The sequence below is a fragment of the Elgaria multicarinata genome, chromosome 10 (assembly GCF_023053635.1).
Source record: "Elgaria multicarinata webbii isolate HBS135686 ecotype San Diego chromosome 10, rElgMul1.1.pri, whole genome shotgun sequence".
In the NCBI taxonomy this organism is placed as follows: domain Eukaryota; kingdom Metazoa; phylum Chordata; class Lepidosauria; order Squamata; family Anguidae; genus Elgaria; species Elgaria multicarinata.
The window spans coordinates 49,496,595-49,518,807 of NC_086180.1; the positions used below are offsets into that span (position 1 = coordinate 49,496,595).

A 22,213-nucleotide genomic window follows, 5' to 3' on the forward strand; every position below is an offset into this window, starting at 1 on the left:
GGTCATAGATCCGCTTTTGGGAGAAGACCGAGGCAAAGTAGGAATTGAGCACTTCAGCCTTTTGTTTGTCGTCTGTTATCAATTTGCCATCCTCATTAAGCAGTTGAACCACCATTTCTTTCCTCTGTCTTTTACTACTCACGTATCTGAAGAAAGCCTTTTTATTGCTTTTAGCATCCCTCGCTAATCTCAGCTCATTCACAGCTTTAGCCTTCCTGACGCCATTTCGGCACTTCTGCGCCACTTGTCTGTACTCTTCTTTTATACCACCCAATAGCCAAAGCTCTCTGGGCGGTTCACAAAAATTCAAACCATAATAAAACAACCAATAGTCTAAAAACACAAATACAAAATACAGTATAAAAAGCTTGTGTGAAGAAGCCCTAAGTTAATGTCTGTTTTGGCCATTTGGCACTGCAGTGGAGAGGCAAGGATGGGGAAGCCCAATGCAAAGACTATGAGGCTGAAAGCATTACACATAAAACATTCATGTATAATATTTTTTAAAAATGAATAAATAAATAAATGGCTTTAGTAGTGTATATCAAGTTTGAGCATCTCTGAAACGTTCTACTGTAACACACAACACAAATGCTGACACCTAAATGAATCAATCTCTCTCTCCACACACACACACACACACACACACACACACACACACGAACCGAATCTATTTTAAAAAAGATTTTGAAGTCTCATTAACATTCTACCAAAGCTTTCAACTAAAATGTGCTTTGAAGAGTGTGACTTTTTTTTTACTGTGTTTTTATCTGACCATCAAGCATGAATCTAGACATTTCACTCCTTTTCTCTCAAATAACATTATTAGTAAGCAGTTCAATGGTATAAATGCCTATACCTTCAAGTGCACAGTTCTATCTACATTTAGTTACGGAAGAACTACAGAGTTTATATAGTCAGTCTCTGGTTTGTGCACTTGACATTTTAATACTAGAAGGTCACTTGGATTCATGTTTCTATTTATATGTTTTGAATGTTTGCTATTTTTCCTCATGACTTGGTTTCCATTTATTCATTTTAACAATTCAGGCCATTGTTGATATCCTTCATATTTCTCTTTTTTGTTTTTTTGTTTTGTTTTTTACAATACTTAAACATACACCATTACAATTAAGAAAAACAACAACATACTACATAAATGTTGATTAACATTAATATCGTATCTATATAACATAATCAAATTTAACATATAAGTGCACCCCCCACCTCGGGATCTCATTCCTGATTCCAAAATCTCATACTTTCTTCTGCTGGTGGTTTCCCACTTCCCTTAAAAAACACGAATATTAGGAACTGTTTCCAGATTCCTTCAAAATCATTTGATTTAGCTATACCTCTTCTCCATTTAATATTACTTGTCAATTTATCATTAATAGCTATATCCCATACTTCTTTGTACCATTCTTCAATACAATAATCTCCTTGAATCTTCCAGTTCCTAGCTACAATCAATCTTGCTGCAGTCAGCAAATTCGTTATCAATTCCTTAATTTCTTTTTTACATTTTAAATCTTCAAATAGTGACAGTAATGCTACTTTTGGGGTTCGTTCTATCTTCATTCCTACAATTTCTTCAATCTCCTTCATTTTTCTCATCAGCAAGTACCTTGTGCCTTTCCAACCAATTAGTGGAGTTAGGATGCAATCCTTTACATGTTTAGACAGGGGAAAAAGTTCTACAATGCCCAGTATTTCCCAACAAGCATGGAGGTCTGAGGAGTGCCAGGAGGTTAGCGACACCACCTGCCATTTTCATGTTCACTGCATGAGAGAATGGGCTCTAGGCATGTATTGACGTATATAATATGTATAGGTCCTCCACATGAGAAGGGAACTTGAATGGGTCAGGATCCCCCTTTGTGTAGTACATCTTTTGTATAGTCCACATAGGGAGGCTTTGCACTGAAGCTTGGGTTTTGCTTGTTTTCTGGACTGCTTGGCTGGACTGCACTTTTGTCATAGATTGCATGTTACAAGTTCTGGACGAGAGATATAAACATTTCTCATTTGGGGGATTTTTCTAGTAGAGAAGAGTATTTTGCATTGCCTGCGTAGCAGATTTTAGCTTCCTGACTCTTTTGGAAACACCTTAACAATTTGATGCAACTGTTAGAGGTAAGGCCTAAATCAAGGGGGCGGAGCCTCTGACCCATTGAGGTTCCACACTGGGTCTGCAGAGCCTCCTTGGGTCCTCCAGGGCGCAGCATTTGGCTTCCAAACTCCACCCCGCAAAGAAATCCCCACTGTCATCCCCATTTTCAGATCAGCAGCAGTGGGGTAGGAATAGGGGTGGGGACTTGGCCGGCACTGGGAGGAGCAGCTGCTCTTCCCAGCACCAACTAAGTCCTTTGAGTGCTCACTCTTTCGCTTTAACTCCTTCTCCAGCTATCAACTTTATCACATGGTGGCAGGTTATTATATACCTATCATGCAAGACAAAGCAATTAGCAATGCTCTTCTTTCCGTAATGCTCCATTCTATATACCTAGCTGACTTATTGTGATCACTTTGGATCTTCAGCATCATAATTGGAAGAGAATTTATTTCTTTGCCAAAGGCTATTTTGTACACTCCGAGAACCTTCTTCTTCTGCTTGTTTTGCTTCTGTGTATAGGCAAAGAAGTTGTTAATGTTGTCACCATATTCCTTCAAGTCAGGATACAAGTCCAGGAGATCCGGTTTGCAATAACAAAAATGATTCAAGCTGTCTTTTAGGAGAGGCCTGAGAGATCTGCTGATTATTTGGACCACCACCAGATCTGGCATGTCTTTCAGTCTTCACTTCCACTTCAAAACACATGTTAGATAAATTGTTATCAGTTTCCTACAGTCTCATGCGTTGAAAGCAGATGTGTGGCCATTGGGTGACACCCCCCCCCCACTACCTCTTCACATTTGGCAGCCATGTAAAGCAGCTCTGTGTGTCTAACTTTTCCTCCATTTGACTGGAAATCCTGGGCCAGTCAGTATTCCTCCTCATGTGGAAAAGCCTATGCACATGGAGTCTGTTACTATGGCTACCAAATATCATGCCAAGTTAGTGGCAGGCTCTGGGCCTGCACTTGCATCTGTGGGTCGGTAATGTTGGCCTCAAGACTATTGGGCGGTATAGAAATGTAATAAATAATTGACTGCCTAATGCACATTTCAAATGTGTAAGGGGATTGTGTGAACTGAACCCCCTGTACAATATGTTTGGGCTTTTTTTAAAAAAAAAATGGAACTATTAAAAAGACTTTAAAAAAACATGGCTTTACTATATTTGGGGTGCTGTTTCATTATGTCTAGTCCTCCAACTTTCACAGTTCAGTAGCTAGTGAATACCATTTACCTTTTCAGACAGCAGTGTCAGTTTCCATTGTATCATCTTCTGCTGATTTCTTAGAACTGAATAAATGCTTCTTTACTTAGTTTTATGACTGAAGGCAGTAGGCTTGTGGAGTTGGCAGTGGAGTTGGAAGGTGTTGAAGTGCCAAGATGAATTTTTGTTCTAAAGCCAATATAGCAATGTACTGCAGCTAGAATAAATTTGAACCCAGTCATATCCAGCATAGTTATGCAAGTGAACTTTCACATTAATGGTGGCAAGATTAAAGATAAGCTTAATAAAATTCAGTCTGTCTTGTTGAGTTGAAAAACCACACATATGTGGTTAGCGGAAAACATCATTGAGGACGATGGCTATCTTCATAAACATGCTTTACGTGGAATCAGTTGATAGGCAAATGTGTTGCTTGTAATAAATGAAAGAAGCTACCTATTCTATAGGATTTTTCAGGTGTAATTCATTTTCATCTGTTATTTAGCATACGTGAAAAGGATAGCATCAAAAGAAAACAGGGGAGATAGAGATTAGGGGGAATCCTCCAATAGAAAGTCAGAATTTTACTGGTCCCAAAAAGACACTCACAGGACAAGGATACTAACAACAACTTGTTCCGTCAAAATCTGGGACTAGAGGTTCTTATGCCTTGACATTAGAATCTCTTCTCCAAGGCTCCACATCCATCTTGAAAAGAGGAAGGCTTTAAAGGAGCAAACCTCTAGCATGGAGCCGAGCACTTCATCAATCCTCCACCATCTCATTCAACCGACTGCTGGCTTTGGAGAATGGCTCGCCCATAAAGCCAGGTAAGTTGCCTGAGGTTCCCGCACATAGATTCCCGCACGTTCACATGCAGATCCAGGGAGGGGCTGAATCTCCCTTATTGTTTGAATAAAGCGGCTCTAGTTTATCCCAAGCTCTGGTGTCTGTGGCTTTATTCTGTGCTTCCTTCTCCACTCCCAAATGTCTAAGCTCAATGAAATCAGTAGGTTTAGGAACATATAGCTCTGTATAGGCTGAAAGTTTGTTGCTTTGACATTGTTCCTTCGGTTTTTAATCTCAATGCTCATTTGTGCATTCTCCTTGTATCATCTGATGATTAACTCCCCCACTACAGAAAGATGACAATCCCGTTGCACATTATCACAACAAAGAATGCCATGTTTTGACACATTTATTTATTCATATATGTTAGTTAAAGATCAAACAAAGATAGGTTTAAGATTGTTTAGTTATACATTTTGGCTTATTATCTGTCTTTAAAGTCTTGTACTGAAAGGCAGGATAGATATATTTTAAATAAATAAATCTAGAAGTCACTTTCTTGTAGGAGCACATGCGGAGCAGACTGAAGAGGGGACTGGCAGATTATTGCATTATATGCTACAGAACCCCGTGAGAATTTGGTGCTATTGTCATTGAATCCTGTTGTCATTGAATCCTATTGTCATTGAGTCTCTGACATGGATTATGATACTTTCACAAACAGCTTCATAATTACTATGGTAGATTTACCATATTAAAAAAACAAAAATATCATCTGAACCTGCACTTCAGGAGTATGTAGTACAATGGCTTCATGGAATGGGTGTTGCAACCATACATGTGTGGTGCTCAATCCTGTAAAGACATGCTTTTACATAAGGACACACTCAGTGAATTAATCCACTAGAATCAGACAGACAGTTAAGCCTTTAAGATACACTCGGCACAGTTTAATTCTTTTTCTGGAAATGTGAGTGAAATCTAAGTATTTCTTCCTGTAGGATTTGTAGCAACTGAGTAAATTGGGAACCTGGGCCTTTCTGAGGTTTCAGTAATCCCTGTGGATCTTACTTATTCAGGAGCTGGAGCTTTAAGAAAATGCTTACAATTCTGACACCCAGGGCAGATTAACATTAGGTTGCACTCAGGAGTAAAAGGTTTACTCTGAGTGGCTACAACAAGCATACTGTTAAAAGAGAATATCTCTTCTTCTGTCTACTGAATTGTTTTATTTAAAGCTAAGAATGAAGAAATGATCTATAGATTTCTATATTTTGAGAATGTCATAACTCAGTACATCTCAGTGTAACAAAGTCTGTTTCCCTTTATAATATTAAAATATCTCAGAATCAATTATTCACATTTCCCCCCTGATTCAAGACTAGTTTCTTGAACATTATATGGGATCCATGGACTTCAAATGTTTCAGGGTAGTTATGTTGCTTTATCTAACTCAGGGGTGGAGAACTTGTGGCCCTCTAGATGTCGTTGGATTCCAGCACCAATTCTTTGAGCCCCAGCTCAAAGGATTATGGGCGATAGAGAGGTTCATCAGACGAGCATTTTATAGCACGTTCACTACTGCCCACTTATGGATGTGCGTGCATGCTTTAGACGACATCTGCCTCCCACTCTTTCTGCTCGTTTTTCTTAAAAAATAGACCTCTTTTAATCTGAGTTTGTTTTTTAAATCTCATGTGCTGTGATTTCCAGCTATGTGCAGGAAAAACGGTGCAATTAAAACAGCCCATGAATGGGCCACATGCATGTTGTTTACTTCCTCTTTCCCCTCCAGGCAGAAGTAATGAGCGACAAATGCAGGGGAGAAGCAACAGTAAGGAAATGCGATCCCCCCCCCCCCCGGTGTGATGACGTTCGTAGTCCAACATCATCTAGAGAGCCACAGGTTTCCTACCCCTCCTTTTGCACTAAATGTACTATGACTTTGTGTGTGAAGGAGGCTATGTCACTCCCAATTGTAAGAACTGATTGTGGGTATCCTGTTGCATCTAGAAGTGTCTCCAAAACATGCTTTGTATTTTGCAAGATTATTATAGAGGTTCTGCTGCGTTCCAAAGCAGGCTTTGAATAGGCTATTTCTCTAGAGATTTCTCTACAGAATATGTTAATTGTATCTGTGATTAGTTGTGTGAAAGAAATAGTGACTTAGGATGCAATCCAAGTATCCAATACCCCGTCAAGCTACTGCTGGCAGGTTGGAAAGGGTGAGATTTCCGCCTCTCCGTCCTCCTTTGTTGTGTTTTTCCTCTAGACAGGTCTCTGGGAGTGGGGCTGGAGAGACCAAAGGATTCTTCATAATCTGATATCCCCTCCACCTGCATTTCCCCACTTTGTGACCTCATAAGGCAGGTGCCATGGTTCTTTTCTGCTGTGGCTGTGTGGGGGCAGGGGAGGGAAAAAGGTTTGGGGATTAGGAAAACCTGAGGATTTCCCTATTCAATGAAAATACAGTATTATATCATGCCAAATAATCCCTAGAAATACTCAAGAGATTTCTTGTACAACAGTTTAAGAGTTAAGACAAAGACACTCTAAGGGAGCTATCGTATTACCCTTAGACATTTTCTGCGGGGCCATAGGATACTAGGGATTCCCTCCTCCAAGGTCGGAGACAGTGCTCTGATTTTGTAAGAGCTGGTCGGAGATCCGACAACACCCCCCTTCGCCTGACCCCTTGCAGCCAGCATGAAGCCAGCCAGCCTGGCTTCCGAAGTCAGAAAATTGACTTGAAATGGGGTGTTCCAGTGGATAGGGAGGGGAAGAGACAGGAGAGGCCAGGATACAAGTTATCCTGAGACTCTTCCAGCCTTCTTCCTTCCACTTCTTGAAGCACTATTGCTAGACAGGCCAAAAAGCCAGTCTAGCGAAAAAAGCAATGATTGCTTCACCTTGGCAGGGCGCACCCCATAGAATTGTGCCCTAATTCTGGTAGAAATTAGTGTTTCTAATTATGGTTTTGGTACATATAATCTACGCTGAAAACAATTTCTTAAGAATACAGCAAATGTGTGCCAACATTAAATTACTTTCGTAATCTGAGTAATACTATACAAACTTTTATTTTCAGGCAATCATTTCCTGCCTAATGACTACATTCCAGTCAATTTTATTTATATTTCTTTTATTGTGATTCTTTTTTTAATTTGTTGCACACTGCTCTGATATTGCTTGACATGGAACTGTTTATAAATTATATAATAAAAATAAATTATGGGATTACATTAATTATATAAACTAGGATCTTAACTAGGCTTCTGTGAACAGAAGGGCTCCCTTTGTTTACAGACAAGACTGAAATCCAGCACAGGATCTTGTTGGCCGATGTGGGGTGGGGGAGTTCCCCCCCCATTCTCCCCTACCCCCCCACTGTTCCAGATTGTCCCCCAACTATCCGGAGCAGATTTTCTGTGGGGAACATGGGGAAATTGATTAAGAAGGCTCTGGTAGGATAATCCAATTAGCAGAGGTCCACTCAGGGGATGTTCCCACCAATGGAAGCAAACTCAGAATCTTAGTCAATGTATTAATTTTATAACAAGAGGACAATAGATTTACCCCGCCTTGATCCAGAGGGAGAGGCGGGTAACAAATTATTATTGTTAAAGGAGTATCAGTCGTCCCCCTCACCCATCAATAGCGGTTTGGGGTTATAATATGCGCACAGAGGTATTGCAAGCTCCAATAAAAATAATCAGGGAATGTTTTCCATTTTATTTATTTATTTGTCTGCCGCTGTTCAACCCAAGACTCTCAGAACGGCTTACGTAGTTATTACGCAAGCCTGTCCCTACCCGCAGGCTGACGCTCCTGAAGGACACGACACACCCAAGGGAAAAGAATGAGGCAGGAAGACGAGGGGCGGGGAAGCAATCCTTTCCGTGGCGCTGATAGGACGGCTTGCTGGAATGGCTGCTAGTGGTAACAGTGGGAGGAGGAGGAGGAGCCTTCGTGGATGCGGGCGGGCTTCAGAGAGTCCAGCAAAGGTAGGCGCGCAAGCGCATCGCTCCTGAGAGTGCTGAACTCCTGACCCTCCTCCGCTAGAGGCCGCTCTGCTTTCCCGCCTGGTCTCGGCCAAGCTACACAGTTTCCTGTTCTCGCGGCATCTGCAAGGCTCGGAACTTGCTCTCGCGTGAACCCGGTTCTCGTATAATCTCGCGTGGTGTTGAGTTTCCGGCCTCTTTGGCTCCCGGCGCGGCACTATGGCGGTTGGCAAGAATAAACGCCTGACTAAAGGAGGCAAGAAAGGCGCGAAGAAGAAAGTGTAAGTCCGGCTAGGCAGGAGTGCGGAGATGGTAGGAGCGCGGCTGAGCAAGAGCGGTGCCCTGGTGGCGCCGGATGCCTCCGATATTGGTCGGATGGTGGAAGGGGGGGGCAAGGGTAGGGAGAGCGCTGTCGACATGGCGGCTTGCTAGGAGAAGGGGGAGCGCGAGAGCAGGAGGTGCCATGGGATGGGCGCGAGCGGCCTCTGGGGCTCGAGGGCCGGCAAGGAAGCCCTGCAAGGCGAGGCTCCGGGGTCCCGAACCTCGTTCCCCGTAGCCTGAAGTCTTCTCGACACCAAGACCTACGCCTCAGTGCAGCGGCCTTTGGGACAGTTGCATTTTATTCACCGCAGAGAAGCAGTTTGGGCAAAGGGGTTGGTGCCGCAGGGAGCTTGTAGCCCAGCAGGGCCTAGTAATTATCGGCTGGACTTCATAGCCTTTGTACCTTACTGGTAGATGCAATGTTGTTGCCTACCTGAAATCGGACTATTGAAATACGATAGGAATGGTCCTTTCTAATTTGGTTTGCTTTATAATTTTGCACCTTGCTCTGTTGTGGCATTATTTGGTTGCTTGCTAAGATGAGGCATTGGTGTCTGGTAAGGTAAAGTTATATTCGGGCCAAATTTGCAGAGCTGATGCGTTGCTTGCTGTAACTGGAAAGGATGCAAGGCAGTGTTGGCTTAGACGTGAGAGACTTGACTCCCATCCACGTGTGAGAAAGGGAAGGGGAGAACAAGCTTCAGACTCCCACCTCCTTGCCTGTGAAATGGAGATGTGCCTCATGTGGTTGTTGTTTAGCTGGATGAAACAATATTGCAAGTTGCATTGTATTTTTAAAATATCCAATTTGTGTTGTGTTGAAAAACGAATGTTTTTGGAGCTAGTAGAATATTCAGCGTTAAATGTGAAAAAAATCTAGTCTGAAGACTCTCTCCCTCCTCCCCCATCTTTTCTTGAAAATCAGGGTTGATCCCTTCTCGAAGAAGGACTGGTATGATGTCAAGGCCCCAGCAATGTTCAATATTCGAAACTTGGGGAAGACATTAGTCACCAGGACTCAGGGGACAAGTAAGTTAACTTGAAATGAAATTTCTGCAATTTAATTATGATATAATTTTCTAGTGCTTGCTAGGCCAAAACTTGCTGAACTGATTTTTGTAGTGCCACTTTTTAATATTGTGGGTGGTGTTTTCAGCTTGAATTGTAAAACCTTTTTAACTTGACTGTCCACTGAAAATCTGTTGAATTGTTGTCTGCTCCATGTGAGGACAGTAATGCAAAAGTAAAACGTAATATGAACGTTGTGGGATCTGGCTGTTAGTTTAGCAGTTGTTTATGAAAGAAACATTAATACTATTTAATACTTATAGAAATTGCTTCTGATGGACTCAAGGGCCGTGTCTTTGAAGTAAGTCTTGCTGACTTACAGAATGATGAAGTTGCCTTCCGTAAATTCAAGCTTATCACAGAGGATGTGCAGGGAAAAAACTGTCTTACAAACTTCCATGGGATGGATCTCACACGTGACAAAATGTGTTCAATGGTCAAAAAATGGCAGGTTAGTAATACTTGGATGTAATTCACTTAAGCTGTAAATACTGCACTTAGTTGCTGTTTGTGGAGGAGGGGGAATCTGTAGACTGCGAATAACATATTGACGGTTAGCATGTACACAGTACCAGATCCTAAAAAGTGGCTCTAACAAATCATATAAGAAGAATAGTTGCAGAGTTTTTTTGCTTTGCGTCTGGAGATATGAACAGTTGCTTGCTTTTAAGTGTATTTTGGGAGTTCTCAGTTGATCTTGTAAGTTAGTAATGTTTTAGTATTCGACGCTCTTACCTAAATATAATGATCTGGTATGTTAAGAAACTGTGTTTTGAACTCTGTGTTACAGACAATGATTGAAGCCCATGTTGATGTCAAAACTACAGATGGTTATCTTCTACGCCTTTTCTGTGTTGGCTTCACCAAGAAGCGAACTAACCAGATTCGCAAGACTTCCTATGCCCAGCACCAGCAGGTCCGCCAAATCCGCAAGAAAATGGTGGAAATCATGACACGAGAAGTGCAAACAAATGACCTGAAAGAAGTTGTCAATAAGCTGTAGGTTGAATTTTGTGTCTATCCTTTAGGAATGCAATCTCCATGTTACTTTAAATCAGGAATGGCAATGTGTGGTCCTCCAGAAGCCTTGGTCTATAACTCCCATGATCCCTCTCCATTGACTGTGCTGACCAGAGTCGATTGAAGTTTGAGGCTGAAACATTTGGAGTGCCACAAGTCTCTCCCCACACTTTAAATAGAATTTGTTTACAATAAGCAGTTTATATAAATATTTCAATAGATGTCAGCTTTTTCAAACCACCGCTAACTCCACTTTGGGTAGTTGAATGCTATATAAAAGCTGTTTTCAGTTTTTCCTTTCAAAGAACCGGAAAACTGGCAAAACACTGATTTTAGCATTTACACTACTAGAGCTTTTTCAGATTATATTGGGTTGGATCCAGATGAAGTATCACACTTAACAAACACATTGAAACCATTGGGATTTAAGTCTGTTAAATATAGTTATGCCTAGATTCATCCCATTGTAAGTAGTGGCTGATATCTTCAGCCATACATGGAATTAAGCTGTTCTCATAGTCATCTTAATGTCACAATTATGGCAAATGGAAATGAAGAAAAAGAATTAAGCTTCATTTCATGATGGGAAAGTCCTGTTTGTAAAACATCAGAGCTGCTATGTTTTTGTTTGTTCTCTCCCCCCTGGTACTTTCTCCTGCCTTTCCAATCACATATTTGAGACAACCCTTTTAGTTTTCATTTGCATTTTCTTGATGTGTGTGGCATCACATGCATATGTTATAGGACAGTTGTGTATTTCAGGGGTAGGCAATCTAGTGCCCTCCAGATGTTCTTGAAATTAATGGGTAAAATCAACGTCCCATTGATTTTAATTGGTCTACTCAAAGAATGATTTAAGTCTGGATACAACCTCAGGTTGTTTACTCCTAGTATTTATGTTGCAATGCAACTTTACTGCATGGAATCTTATCTGACCAAGCTGAATCACATAACTGTGTTAAATGGCTCAGGAGTTGGATCCACTTGCCTTCCTTTTGCATCATGGTTTTCCACAAACAATTGAGAAGGACACAGTTCCTGAGGTACCATCTCTGCTCCGGCTCCAGCAAAAGCAGCTTTCTGAGAGAGGCAAAAATTAAAAATAGTGCAACTTCAATTCTGTGTTCTTTTGTTTCTGTTAAGTTTGATAATTTGATGGCTTCTAAGTGAACTGTTTCTTTCCTTCCATTCTAGGATCCCAGACAGCATTGGCAAAGACATAGAAAAAGCGTGTCAGTCAATCTATCCCCTTCATGATGTCTATGTTCGTAAAGTCAAGATGCTTAAGAAGCCCAAGTTTGAATGTAAGTACTTCTATATTTATAAAAAGATTATCATTCACTGTATTAATTTGGTGTGGGAATGAATGATGACAATTTGTTTCGGTCCCAGATGATGCAATGATTACTCTTTTTCAATGCTGATATTCCCATTAAGCACCTCAAAGGCTAATTCTTTGTTTTTTGAAGGGCACTTAATGAATAGCCAAGTGTTTTAATACTAAATGTGTTTTTGTTCTTTAGAAGAATATATACATTTAAGTTTGCTCAAAATGTAGAATCCTAACACAAAGTTGACATATTAATTTACATTGTTGTATTATTATTTGTAGTGGGCAAACTGATGGAACTGCATGGTGAAGGTGGTGGTGCTGGAAAGCCATCAGGTGATGAAACTGGTGCGAAGGTAGAAAGAGCTGATGGGTATGAGCCCCCAGTGCAAGAGTCTGTCTAAAATCAGATACAAAAATAAAAGATTTAATATAAATGGTGTGATATTGTGCTTTTGTATGGAACACTTGCTCATATCTTATATTCATACTGCTTGCTAAAGACCTCTGACTTTGCAAGTGAATAGGCCTCAACGTGTGGTAATTCTGTATTTTGAATTTTAAAAACAAAAGTAGTTAGGGTGTCCTATTGCGTTTCAAAGTAGCTTTGCCAAGTAACTGTTGGATATTCAGATGGAGTTCAGGCACTCTGGGTCACAGTTGATACTACTTCAACAGTAAAGTTCAAGTCTGCTTGAATAAAATCAGAGGATATATATTCAAGCCAACTGAATCAAAATCCTCATTCAGATGTTCAGTGTTGGTGTCTGCTCCACAGTCCAGAAAGCATATTGTTAATTGACACAGCAGTTATTCAGTATGTACAAAAACTTGGACCTCAGTTAGTTGTGTCCAGACTAAGTTAGCTGCACTTGAAGTTGGTGGGATTTAAGTTATGACTAACTTCATCTGGATTCAATCCTGTTGTTCAGCCTTGCAAATAGGTCCACAAATGTTAGTAGCCTGCCACATTTCTTACTAACCTGCTTATGGGAATTTCTCCCCCACTTTTGTTTTCCAACTGACTATTTTTATACCCAACTATGATAGTGCAAAGTTCTACTGCTTGCAGAAATCCCGTTTTGTTTCTTACGCAAGTGTCAAATCTCATACTTTTATCCTGCTTGCATAACCTGTTCCGTGCTATTTCATTGGGTTAGATGTTGCTTATGCAGGGGTTGGGACCTTTTTAAAAAAAAAGTCTGGCGCCCAGATTGCCTTGCTCTGGACTAGTCCCTGCCCCCGACACCACCTATTTTTTCTTTCTCCATTCAGAGAGAGGCATGGAGAAAGGGACTCCGCTGGGATTCTTCCAAACACTATCCCAGTTGGTGGAAAGGGGCTCAGCCAATGCTTGTAAGAGTATTCCCAGGTGAATCACTTTATTTCCAATCACGGATTGGAGATAATTTCCACATCAATTTAAATGTTCATTCCTGTGCCCATGGAAATTTGAGGCGGAGTTTTAATTAAATATAGATCCCCATTTTGATCCTTTTCAAGCTCGCTGGTAGCCTCCACAGACCAAGTCAGGCCCATGGGCCAGAGGGTCCTCATCTCTGCTGATGGTTGGGTTGGCACTAGTGTAGGGGTGGTGAAAGTGTAGCCCTCGAGATGCTGGGCTGCAACTCCCATTAGTCCTCGCCAGCATAGCCAATGGTGAGAAATGATGGAGGGCCTTAACTTGTCCATCCCCGTGCTGGCAGCACAATAACACCTCTTGCACTTTTTCTGTTTGTGCAAGGGTGCGCAACTTGTGGCCCTCCATATGTTTTTGGCCTATAACTCCCGTGATCCCTCACCATTGGCTATGCTGGCTAGGGCTGATGAGATTGAAGTCCAACCCCGGTGCAGGGCGATAAGTACACCTACACTTGTGTAATGCTGGATAATAACCCTGTGGCTCTTGGAGGCAGCTGAGCATGCTCAGTCCTCACTGGGTTTTTGCAGGGGTTTAATCTTGGAGAATAATCTGGCCCTCCATCTATGTTAATGACTTATAATTTTGTTGTGTAGTTTAAACGTTTGTTTTTTTCCAATGTATGTTTTAAACTTTAAGGCCGCCTTTAGACCCAGTATTGGGCAAAAGGCAGGAGACAAATAAATATAATAATAACGTGTTGATTAGTAGTTAAAGACAGGTAGCTGTATTCAAGTGATTTTGCTTTAGTAGCAAGTGTGGACAGAATCTGATTCCTATCTAAGGAGGGAAACTTCTGCACTGCAAAATGTTATGCCACCTTCATGCCTAAAAGTTTTGAATTATTGTCCTAGGGTATAAAAATGCTCTATATTTATTTACAAACCAATGTGCTTTGTTATAGCAATCAGTGTTAGTGTGTTTGTTCAAGAAATTTACAAATTTCAAAATGCAAAATTTGATTGAAATCTTGAGATTTAATTCATATTTTAAATAAACTCACTCTGAACATTGTGGGTTGGATTTAGCTCTAGGTGTGTGCAGTTGGGCTCGCGAAAATGGGAACCCTGCTTCATGGCAGCAGCAGCCCCTCCTCGTGAGAATGCTACACCAAGGATTGGGGGCCCTGCTGAAGAGAATAGGTTGTGGTACAGAGGAGTTCCTGGAAATTGCATGGAGTCTTTTGTTGGGTAGAAGTCTGTTTATAGAACTTGACTCTGCCCAATTTAAGGGATCCCATGGCCTACTCTATTCAGTAGGGTCGCCCAATCTTCTATGTAGCATTTTTAGGGGCCTGATCCAACCATATGACACTGTAAAATTTAGCCCAATTAAACCAGCATCAATTACCATTGGGAGAACTTAAGCTATACTACTAATCCAGGCTGCATCCTATGTGTACTTATTTTGACAAGCTTGCACAGAAGTTATTTCGGACTAAACATGAACCTCCTATGATGGATTACATCCCAAGTTGTTCAGGTAATCCAGTCAGTTGCTTCACTTACACACAGTTTTGGACAAACAAGTTTATTGGTTAAATACAAATGTACTGGTACCAGAAAGCTGAGGGAAAGTATATTGAATTTCTAGAGGCAAAATGGCTTATTTTGTATACATTTGTAAATTTAAAAAAATTCTTGTAAGTAAAAAAAATCTGAAGCTTAAAAAATTGCAATGATACTGTTAACAGATCCTAGTTTTACATTCATGATTGTGTAATACATTTTAGGCTAATCGGCCTGTGCTGCTTTCCCACTGAACTTGTATTCACTGAGGAATTTAGAAAGTGTTATGTAGAATACTTCATGGTCTTACTCTGGAAAGTGATATCAACCAATAATGTATTTAACTTCGAATGAGTATTTTTCAAGTTTAGGTCATTAAAACCACGAAGAGCCCTTTAGATGGCACTGTTGAAGTGAAGCTGCTGCATTTCGCGAGTCTTAGCATGTAGAATTGTGAAACTAGTAATATTGCTCACCTAGATGCCTATTTAAATGTATGAAATGCTAATAGATATAATATCCAATTACCATCTTAGAAAAGAATAATTCATGCTTGTTCATTAAAGCTCCTCTGCCCCGCCCCCAATGTCTCTATATGACTAAATTACTACATGCTCAAAACATTTGTATGAAAACATTAGAAAAGTGGATACTTTCGACAAACGAGTAAATATTGCACTCAATTCTGTTTAGAGTTGACTTTCATTGTCACCTTAAGTGACATGTCAATAATTCCTTTTGAAGTGTACACACAATCTGCACTGGCATATACAGCTTTATAAAAGGAGAAAATTTAATCAAGCCTGTGATATGGCAAGCGTTACGTATTGAACTGTTACGAAGATCATTTTGTTTCTCTCCTAAAATGACATAAAATTGTACAGTGTGAAAGCAGTCAGGAAGCATAAAAGCTGGTTGGAAAGGCTAATAGTGCCTTCATACCATCAAAACCTTATTACTCTTTTGGGTGGGAGGAACCCAAAACTTTGGTTCTTGCAGTCTATGTGCATTTTGCCATGTAGTATTTTCTCTAAATAGGCTGAAAGAGTAGGTAAACATTCTGTATGTAAGGTACCTGGAATTTCCATAAGCAAATGCTTTTAGGTAGGCAGGGTAGCATTCCCCATGAGATGGAGGGATTCCATGGTGCTTAGTACATGAATAAAAATACAGCCAATACTGTATTGACATTGCTGCATTATACTGCATTATGACATCGCTAGGCTGCTTAATATTGGGTGAAATTTCTCTTTGTCTTATCCTACTTCCCCGTGTTGGAAGACTGGTAAGTTTGGCCCTGCAGCCATTTTCTTCTAAAAGAATGAATAGCTGCTCAGCTTACACATACCTCTAGGAAAATCTTTTATTTGAATATGGGGTTTTTCCTGACTTGTTGAAATTAAACTTTAAAGAGGTTTAATTTCCAAAGTCTAGGGCTAATCCTGTGTAAAAAATAATTCACTTGTTGCTGCAGGGGGAGGGAGTGTATGAGTGTGGGGAGACCAATCGGAAGCAGACAATCCTAGAGGAAACCCAGCTAAAAAGTGTGGATGAGAACTGAATCATGTTCTGTTTGAGTCGCTTAATTGTTTTGCAGCTTTCAGGGATATGTGTATGAATGTTTCTAATAACTACTCTTAACTCACATTTTGTGTTCCCAAGTTCCAGATTTGACTCTGAAAAGCATTTGGCTGTATTTCACATGCCAGTGCCCTCTGATGATAAAACTGGGGTTGTGGTGAAATGGATCCCATATTGGAATCTCCCTGAATAACTGCAGAAGACATTCTTACACCTTAAATTCATGATACCACAAGGTTGTCTTGTCTTCCACATAAGGAACCCTTTCAGAACAGTTCAGTACTTGTTCAGATGATGTAATTGCTTTTGCAGTTACATTGTTTCTTGAGCATGTTAGTTTTAGTTGTATGTGATTTAAGATTTATATTGCACGATGTGGTATTTCCTACGCTATTAGAAGTATGTAATGATAATTACTCAGCACAGATCTGTAGTTTATAAACACAGGATAAGTGTAACTATCTGCTTTCTGTTTTCCTTTTGAGCATTAATTTAAGAATTGTGTGGAAAAGTAGGAGGGGGGACTTTTTTCTTGATACTTTAAAGCATATGGTTTGGCTGTTACATTTCCACACCTTTTGGGGGACCAAATGGAAGAGGGAAAATCCAGTGAACAGAAAGCAAATTGAAACAGGCTTTGATACAAATGCGTAGTAATGATATATGAAATGAATTCTCTCCCATTGTAAGGATACAGTCATGGTAGTGAGGCGTATTTCACATATACATATAACACACATTGGCAAAAAGATGACAAGGGAAGTCACATGATTATGAAAAATCTAAAATGAAATTAAAAAATGGGTACAAGAAATATAAATCTGTGAAGCAGCACTCTGTGTGTATATAAAAGCATTTTCTACAATAGATGCAGTTGCCTGTAGACCTTGTGGAATCTTTATGTAGAAGTTTACTTGTTTAAAGGAACAGGATGGGGTAAGGGCCACGGAGGAACTCAGTGGTAGAGCCACGTACTTTGCACACCAGATGCTTCTGGTTCAAACCTTTACATGTTCAGCTTAAAAGGATCAGATAGTGGATGATGGGAAGAACTACTGCTTGAGACCTTGGAGAGCCACAGCCAGACAATAGTGGGCTAAACAGACCAAGGGTCTGACCCACTGAAAGGCAAGACCTTATGTTCATATCACAACACAGCTATGACTAGAGAATCCTGCTGTTCAGGCTGCTTTACTTTCCTCTTTACTCAAAAGTGATTGGTGCGTGAAGCAATGGGTAATTTAACCTGCATGGTTAAGTAAAAACCCAAACCCTGCACTTGACTTTGATGATAGTGTATATGGATATATTGCTTTTACACACTGGCTATTAATAATTTATAGAACATGGTATTTGTACTGGGAATGAAGAGATGCAGAATTTGAATATTCAGTAGCTTAGAAAGAATGCTAAAACTGCTAAAATGCAGGTGGCTTAATAGTACAGTATTGTAACAAATTCTGTTACTTGGAAAAATGGGTGAATAGGGCTTTTGAGGAAGTGTCAACTGGAAACAAAATATTATACAATCTAGTATACTTTTTTATATAAAAATAGTGCAAAAATGCATTTGATAGTCAAGATTTAGATCAAGTGATAATAGAGGGCATCCTCTCTGCTGCCCAGAGTATAATGTGCTTTTGTGCTAGTCAGGTATTCACTTGTACAGGCAGATGGTCCAGAACTGAGTTTCACCCTTAGGAAAATTATAGAACCTGGACAAAGTTTTTGGGGAAAATGCCGGATTTGCCATGTAGTTCTCCACTCATCCATTCTTCGTCTACAGGTTCTAGTTCGGTTATGATATCACCAGCCTGTTGGAATAGGAAAATTGAAGTTAACATAGATCAGTTTTTGTTAATACCCATCACACATATTTCTTTTCAACACTGTGAAACACTGTAGACTCTTCTCCCTGCTGATACTTTGCTCACAGTGTTGTACTTTACCTTGCCATTTCTTTAGGTACTTTGAGGGCATTGAAATTTGCCATTTGCAATTTTCTCTTGCATATAACTTCTTTATTTTTGTCTTATCTTGCTGCTGAAAAGATTGTATAGGAAGTGCAAGGGCATTCCATTACTGAGTGTGACTACATAGTGCAATTCTGATAAGAAAAGGCACTTAAGTAGGTTCATGTGCTGACATGGATGATCTCAGCACATCGGTAGTCTTAGGCTGCAATCCTATATATTTACCTGGGAGTAAGTCTCATTGAATTCAATGGGGCTTACTTCTGAGTAGACCTGCAGAAGTAATAGCAGTAGTTTTTTGTTTATGTCTTTAGTTATGTTCAGTTCACTATAGGAACAGAGAAAAAGATGCTGTTTACTGAGTTAAAGCTCCAGTGCATTTAGCTCAACATTGTCCAGATTGATTCTCAACAGATCTCCAGGGTTATTCTCTGCCTGCCTAGAGATTAAACCTTGGACGTTTTGTATTCATAGCATGTGCATTACCACTGAGCTACAGCTCTTCCTCACTGGACCCAGGATCAATTCAGTTAACACTGAGTTATAAACTGTAGCCAAAATAGTTAATTCACTCATATGAGCCAAATATAAGACTACAGATTTTTAAAAGTTAAGTAGCTGAAATTAAAGCCCTTTCTGGATACAGTCATTCAGTTGGTTCTCTGCTGAATAAGAGATGGAGGTCGATATTTTTCATATTTATACAATGCTGTCTCTTTATTGCAGCAGTGTGGTAAACAAACAAAAACGGGTTTAAAAAATGCTTACTTTGAAGGAGAGTTCATCTATATTGTCAGCATGAAAGTCGTACAGGGCCTTGGCTTTTCCTTTATTCCCAACTGGAGGCAGTGATGGTTGTGTTTCTTCTGTAAAATATTATTATACAATTCAATTGCTAGTTTTGGGATAAAAGAAGAAACTTTTTTCTCTCTTCTGCCTTATTGGTTATCCTGGTTTGGAATTAGGTTGAGAAGGGTGATGGGAAATGAGGGCAGGACCTTGTTTTTTATATTGAGAAGGGGGATTTTTTGCTTAAGTGATAAACTGTTTCAACCAAGTTGCAAGCACATCAGTGTTGCTTTGCATGGGAGCGGGGGGGGGGCAGGATGAGTACCTGGCCTGAGAGGAAGGGGGTCAGTCCTCCTCCCCCTGGAAGGAGATACAACTGAGTGAAAGGGAGTGCTGCTAAATTCATCAGGGCATTTGTTTTAACATAGTAGCTGCAGAGCAGAGGTAAGACTGGAATTAAAGTAGTGACCTTTAAATACATTTCTTCCATTACCTGGTAGCTGAAACTACACTAGCTTTTACTGCAAGTTTATGGTGTATACTGGACATGTCATCACAGGATAATCAGGTTAGTATGAAAGCATTAATTTCTAGACAACTTATTATGGCGGATGTAGTTGCCGGTAATTCATCACCACAGTGATTTTACTTCTGAGATAGTGGAGAAAACACTTGAATGTTGATCTCACTTCATAAACAAAGAAGGTTATGGAATGTCTTCTTGTTACTAGAGACTTCCAGTCCAATGATATGCTGCCCTCCTAGCCAAAGAGCTGTGAGGAGGACCAGATTGACTGCAGCTTTATTTTCAGTCTTTACCAGGAGCTGATGCTGAAGCATATATCAATGCTACGGCACAAGCAACTGTCTCAAGACGCAATACTGGGATGGTACGTAAAGTCTCTCTGCAACTCAAGAGAAGGGTTAAGCAGCAACATGGTGGGATGACTATGATTACCAGTGCAACATCTTGTGAGGAAAACTGATCGCAATGTTGCCAACGACATAAATGCAAGCATATTCACATTATCCGGCAACTATTTTATAAGTATGAGAGAATGGGTATGTCCTACTTGTGTCGCATACGAAGCCCCAGCTTCAGAATATGGGCACAAAACAAACATGGAAAGCAGCTTATGACAGTTGTTTTGTATGCCAACGTGTCAGATAACAGTCCAATTCTTTTAATTCATCTCTCTGGATGCATCTAGCTGTTCTCTCCCAATGCGAATGTTTTCCCTTAGTGCATTGTCTGGGTTTCAGATACCGAGTCCTACGTGCCAAGAGTGCTGATCTCTTTAGAAATGTAACCAAACCTCTCCCAGGGATAGATTAATTGTCAGTTCCATGGCAGAATGTGTAGCACTTCAAGGACCAAGCACGGCAGTCTGCTAGTGTAATCACTACCAAAATTAAGCTTATCTGGACACTGCAGTGAAACACATTTGTCGGTTCAGCAGCTGATTCAAATATAAGGCAGCGTTTCTTAGAGCGTGGGATCTGCATGGTTGGGGAGGGGAGCAGAGTTCAGAGAGCTAGAAACAACACGAAGTCTGAGAGGAGTATTCTATCACCTACAGTTATTTCATCTACCTTGAAAGCCTGGGAGCGTCTTTATTTGGGAATTTCAAGGGCAACAAAACACTGAGGAAAATCTTATCAGTAGTAGCCGGCGTGGTTCAGAATCCTCTAGAGGAATACATCCTTCCTCTAGAGGATTCTGAAACTCTTGGTTTTCAAGTATTTTCTATTCCCTGGTAAGTTCAGTAATTTCCAACCTGGCTGGTTTACTATTACTTAAATTAGAGACACCAAACAACCCTTAAATGGGGAACAACTCCGCATATTAAAACAGCTAATAGATATCAGATAGGTTTGCACACAGTGACTTTATACATGATGGGATATATTCATTCAACTAACTTACATTACACCCTATAGCCAAAGGCCTTAGATTGATATGCATCTATACAAAATGATTCAATTGAACAAAGGCACAGTGCACTTGGATAAGTTTCAGTGTTCAACAGAGCTCTATTTTTGCTCTCCACCACTGGTGTGAGCACAGAGGTGTAGGTTTAGACAGCGCAAGGAGGGTGTTTTAGGACCATACACACCTGCCATATCCCCATCTTTCTCTGCCTCAGTGCACCATGCAGGTTTCTCATGGTCTGGGGCTGCAGCACATGCCTTTTATTCATGATTGCATTTGCTCTTAGTACACTTTTATTATGACTAGCACGTGTTTATACAAAACCAGATCAAGAAACTCATTTTCCTTTCAGCACTGTACCTGAGCAAACATGAACAAACACTGCAGGGAAAATTCCTTCCTTTCCATTTAGTCTCCCTCTGTACCACTCCGAGTCCAAATGCTCTAAGATCAAGATGTGGTCTCCCTTTTTAAAAGGTAAGTCTTCCTGGGTTTCTGCTTTAAAATCATGGAGAGCATCACACCACTCTCCGGCATGTCCGGCCACCTGTGAAAACGAGTCAGAGGCGTATGCATATGTTAGAATTTTTCTAGTGCTGTTTATAAAGCAACCCTGCCCCATTCATTCTATACACATCATTTAATCATCCTAAAACAGATTAGTGGCTTGAGGTTAAATGTGAGAAAAGCTCTATATCAATCTTACCCTGTGAGGCACATGAAAAAGATAGTGAGTCTTGGTTCAGTTTAAGTAGCTCACAAATGCAGTGAGCTTATTTCTTTGTGTGCTCTTTACATAGAAAGGAACAAGTTAAAGTGCATTCCAAGTATAAATCTTATTTTATTGCGTTCTCTGGAGGGAAAGTGAAGAGCCTGCAATCACAGAACCCAATGAGTGCAGAGCCATAACCACCTCCAGACCTAGAACGCACTGATCTTTGGTATGCAACAAAGGGAAACTGCCTCTCCATTAATGGTTTTCCGGCTTATTCCTGCATCAGTTTCGCTACCTCTTGTTCCAACTTTCCTTTGATGGCCATTTTTGAAGTCCATGGTGGCCATTTTTTTTAAAAAAAAATGGGGGAGATTGAAATCTTAAAAGTTTCCTACCAGTAAGGAAGACCTAATGAATTTGCTGTGGTTTACTTCTGAGTAAAT

At 40.4% G+C, this 22,213-nt stretch overlaps 2 protein-coding genes and 1 non-coding gene across 4 annotated transcripts in view; 2 read left to right on the forward strand and 1 right to left on the reverse strand.

Moving 5' to 3' along the window:
- The first annotated feature begins 8,283 nt into the window (after nucleotides 1-8,283).
- Nucleotides 8,284-12,288, forward strand: RPS3A (ribosomal protein S3A). The gene is made up of 6 exons (XM_063136017.1): nucleotides 8,284-8,393; nucleotides 9,359-9,462; nucleotides 9,765-9,952; nucleotides 10,292-10,500; nucleotides 11,716-11,825; nucleotides 12,134-12,288. The coding sequence occupies exons 1-6, from the start codon at nucleotides 8,332-8,334 to the stop codon at nucleotides 12,253-12,255; spliced, it is 795 nt and encodes a 264-aa protein (XP_062992087.1). The 5' UTR covers nucleotides 8,284-8,331; the 3' UTR covers nucleotides 12,256-12,288.
- LOC134405216 (small nucleolar RNA SNORD73) lies at nucleotides 11,883-11,949 on the forward strand. Its single transcript, XR_010025943.1, has one exon. It is a non-coding gene; the product is annotated as a small nucleolar RNA SNORD73 (small nucleolar RNA).
- A 2,543-nt stretch (nucleotides 12,289-14,831) lies between the features above and the next one.
- SH3D19 (SH3 domain containing 19) overlaps nucleotides 14,832-22,213 on the reverse strand; it is a 75,911-nt gene continuing 68,529 nt past the window's right edge. The window contains exons 19-21 of one of the 2 annotated variants that reach the window (XM_063136015.1): nucleotides 21,416-21,602; nucleotides 19,102-19,199; nucleotides 14,832-18,174 (exon numbers count right to left, since the gene is read on the reverse strand). In XM_063136015.1, the coding sequence (XP_062992085.1) occupies nucleotides 18,067-18,174; nucleotides 19,102-19,199; nucleotides 21,416-21,602 (393 nt within the window). In that variant the 3' untranslated portion in view covers nucleotides 14,832-18,066. Of the gene's footprint in view, nucleotides 18,175-19,101; nucleotides 19,202-21,415; nucleotides 21,603-22,213 lie in introns of those variants that run through there. The other variant, XM_063136016.1, reaches the window with a different exon arrangement.

Bases quoted from the DNA above. Each gene is read 5' to 3' on its own strand.
- RPS3A (XM_063136017.1), top strand. From the start codon at position 8,332: ATGGCGGTTGGCAAGAATAAACGCCTGACTAAAGGAGGCAAGAAAGGC. The intron at 8,394-9,358 runs GTAAGTCCGGCT...CTTGAAAATCAG, and splicing joins AAAGGCGCGAAGAAGAAAGT to GGTTGATCCCTTCTCGAAGA. The intron at 9,463-9,764 runs GTAAGTTAACTT...TAATACTTATAG, and splicing joins CACCAGGACTCAGGGGACAA to AAATTGCTTCTGATGGACTC.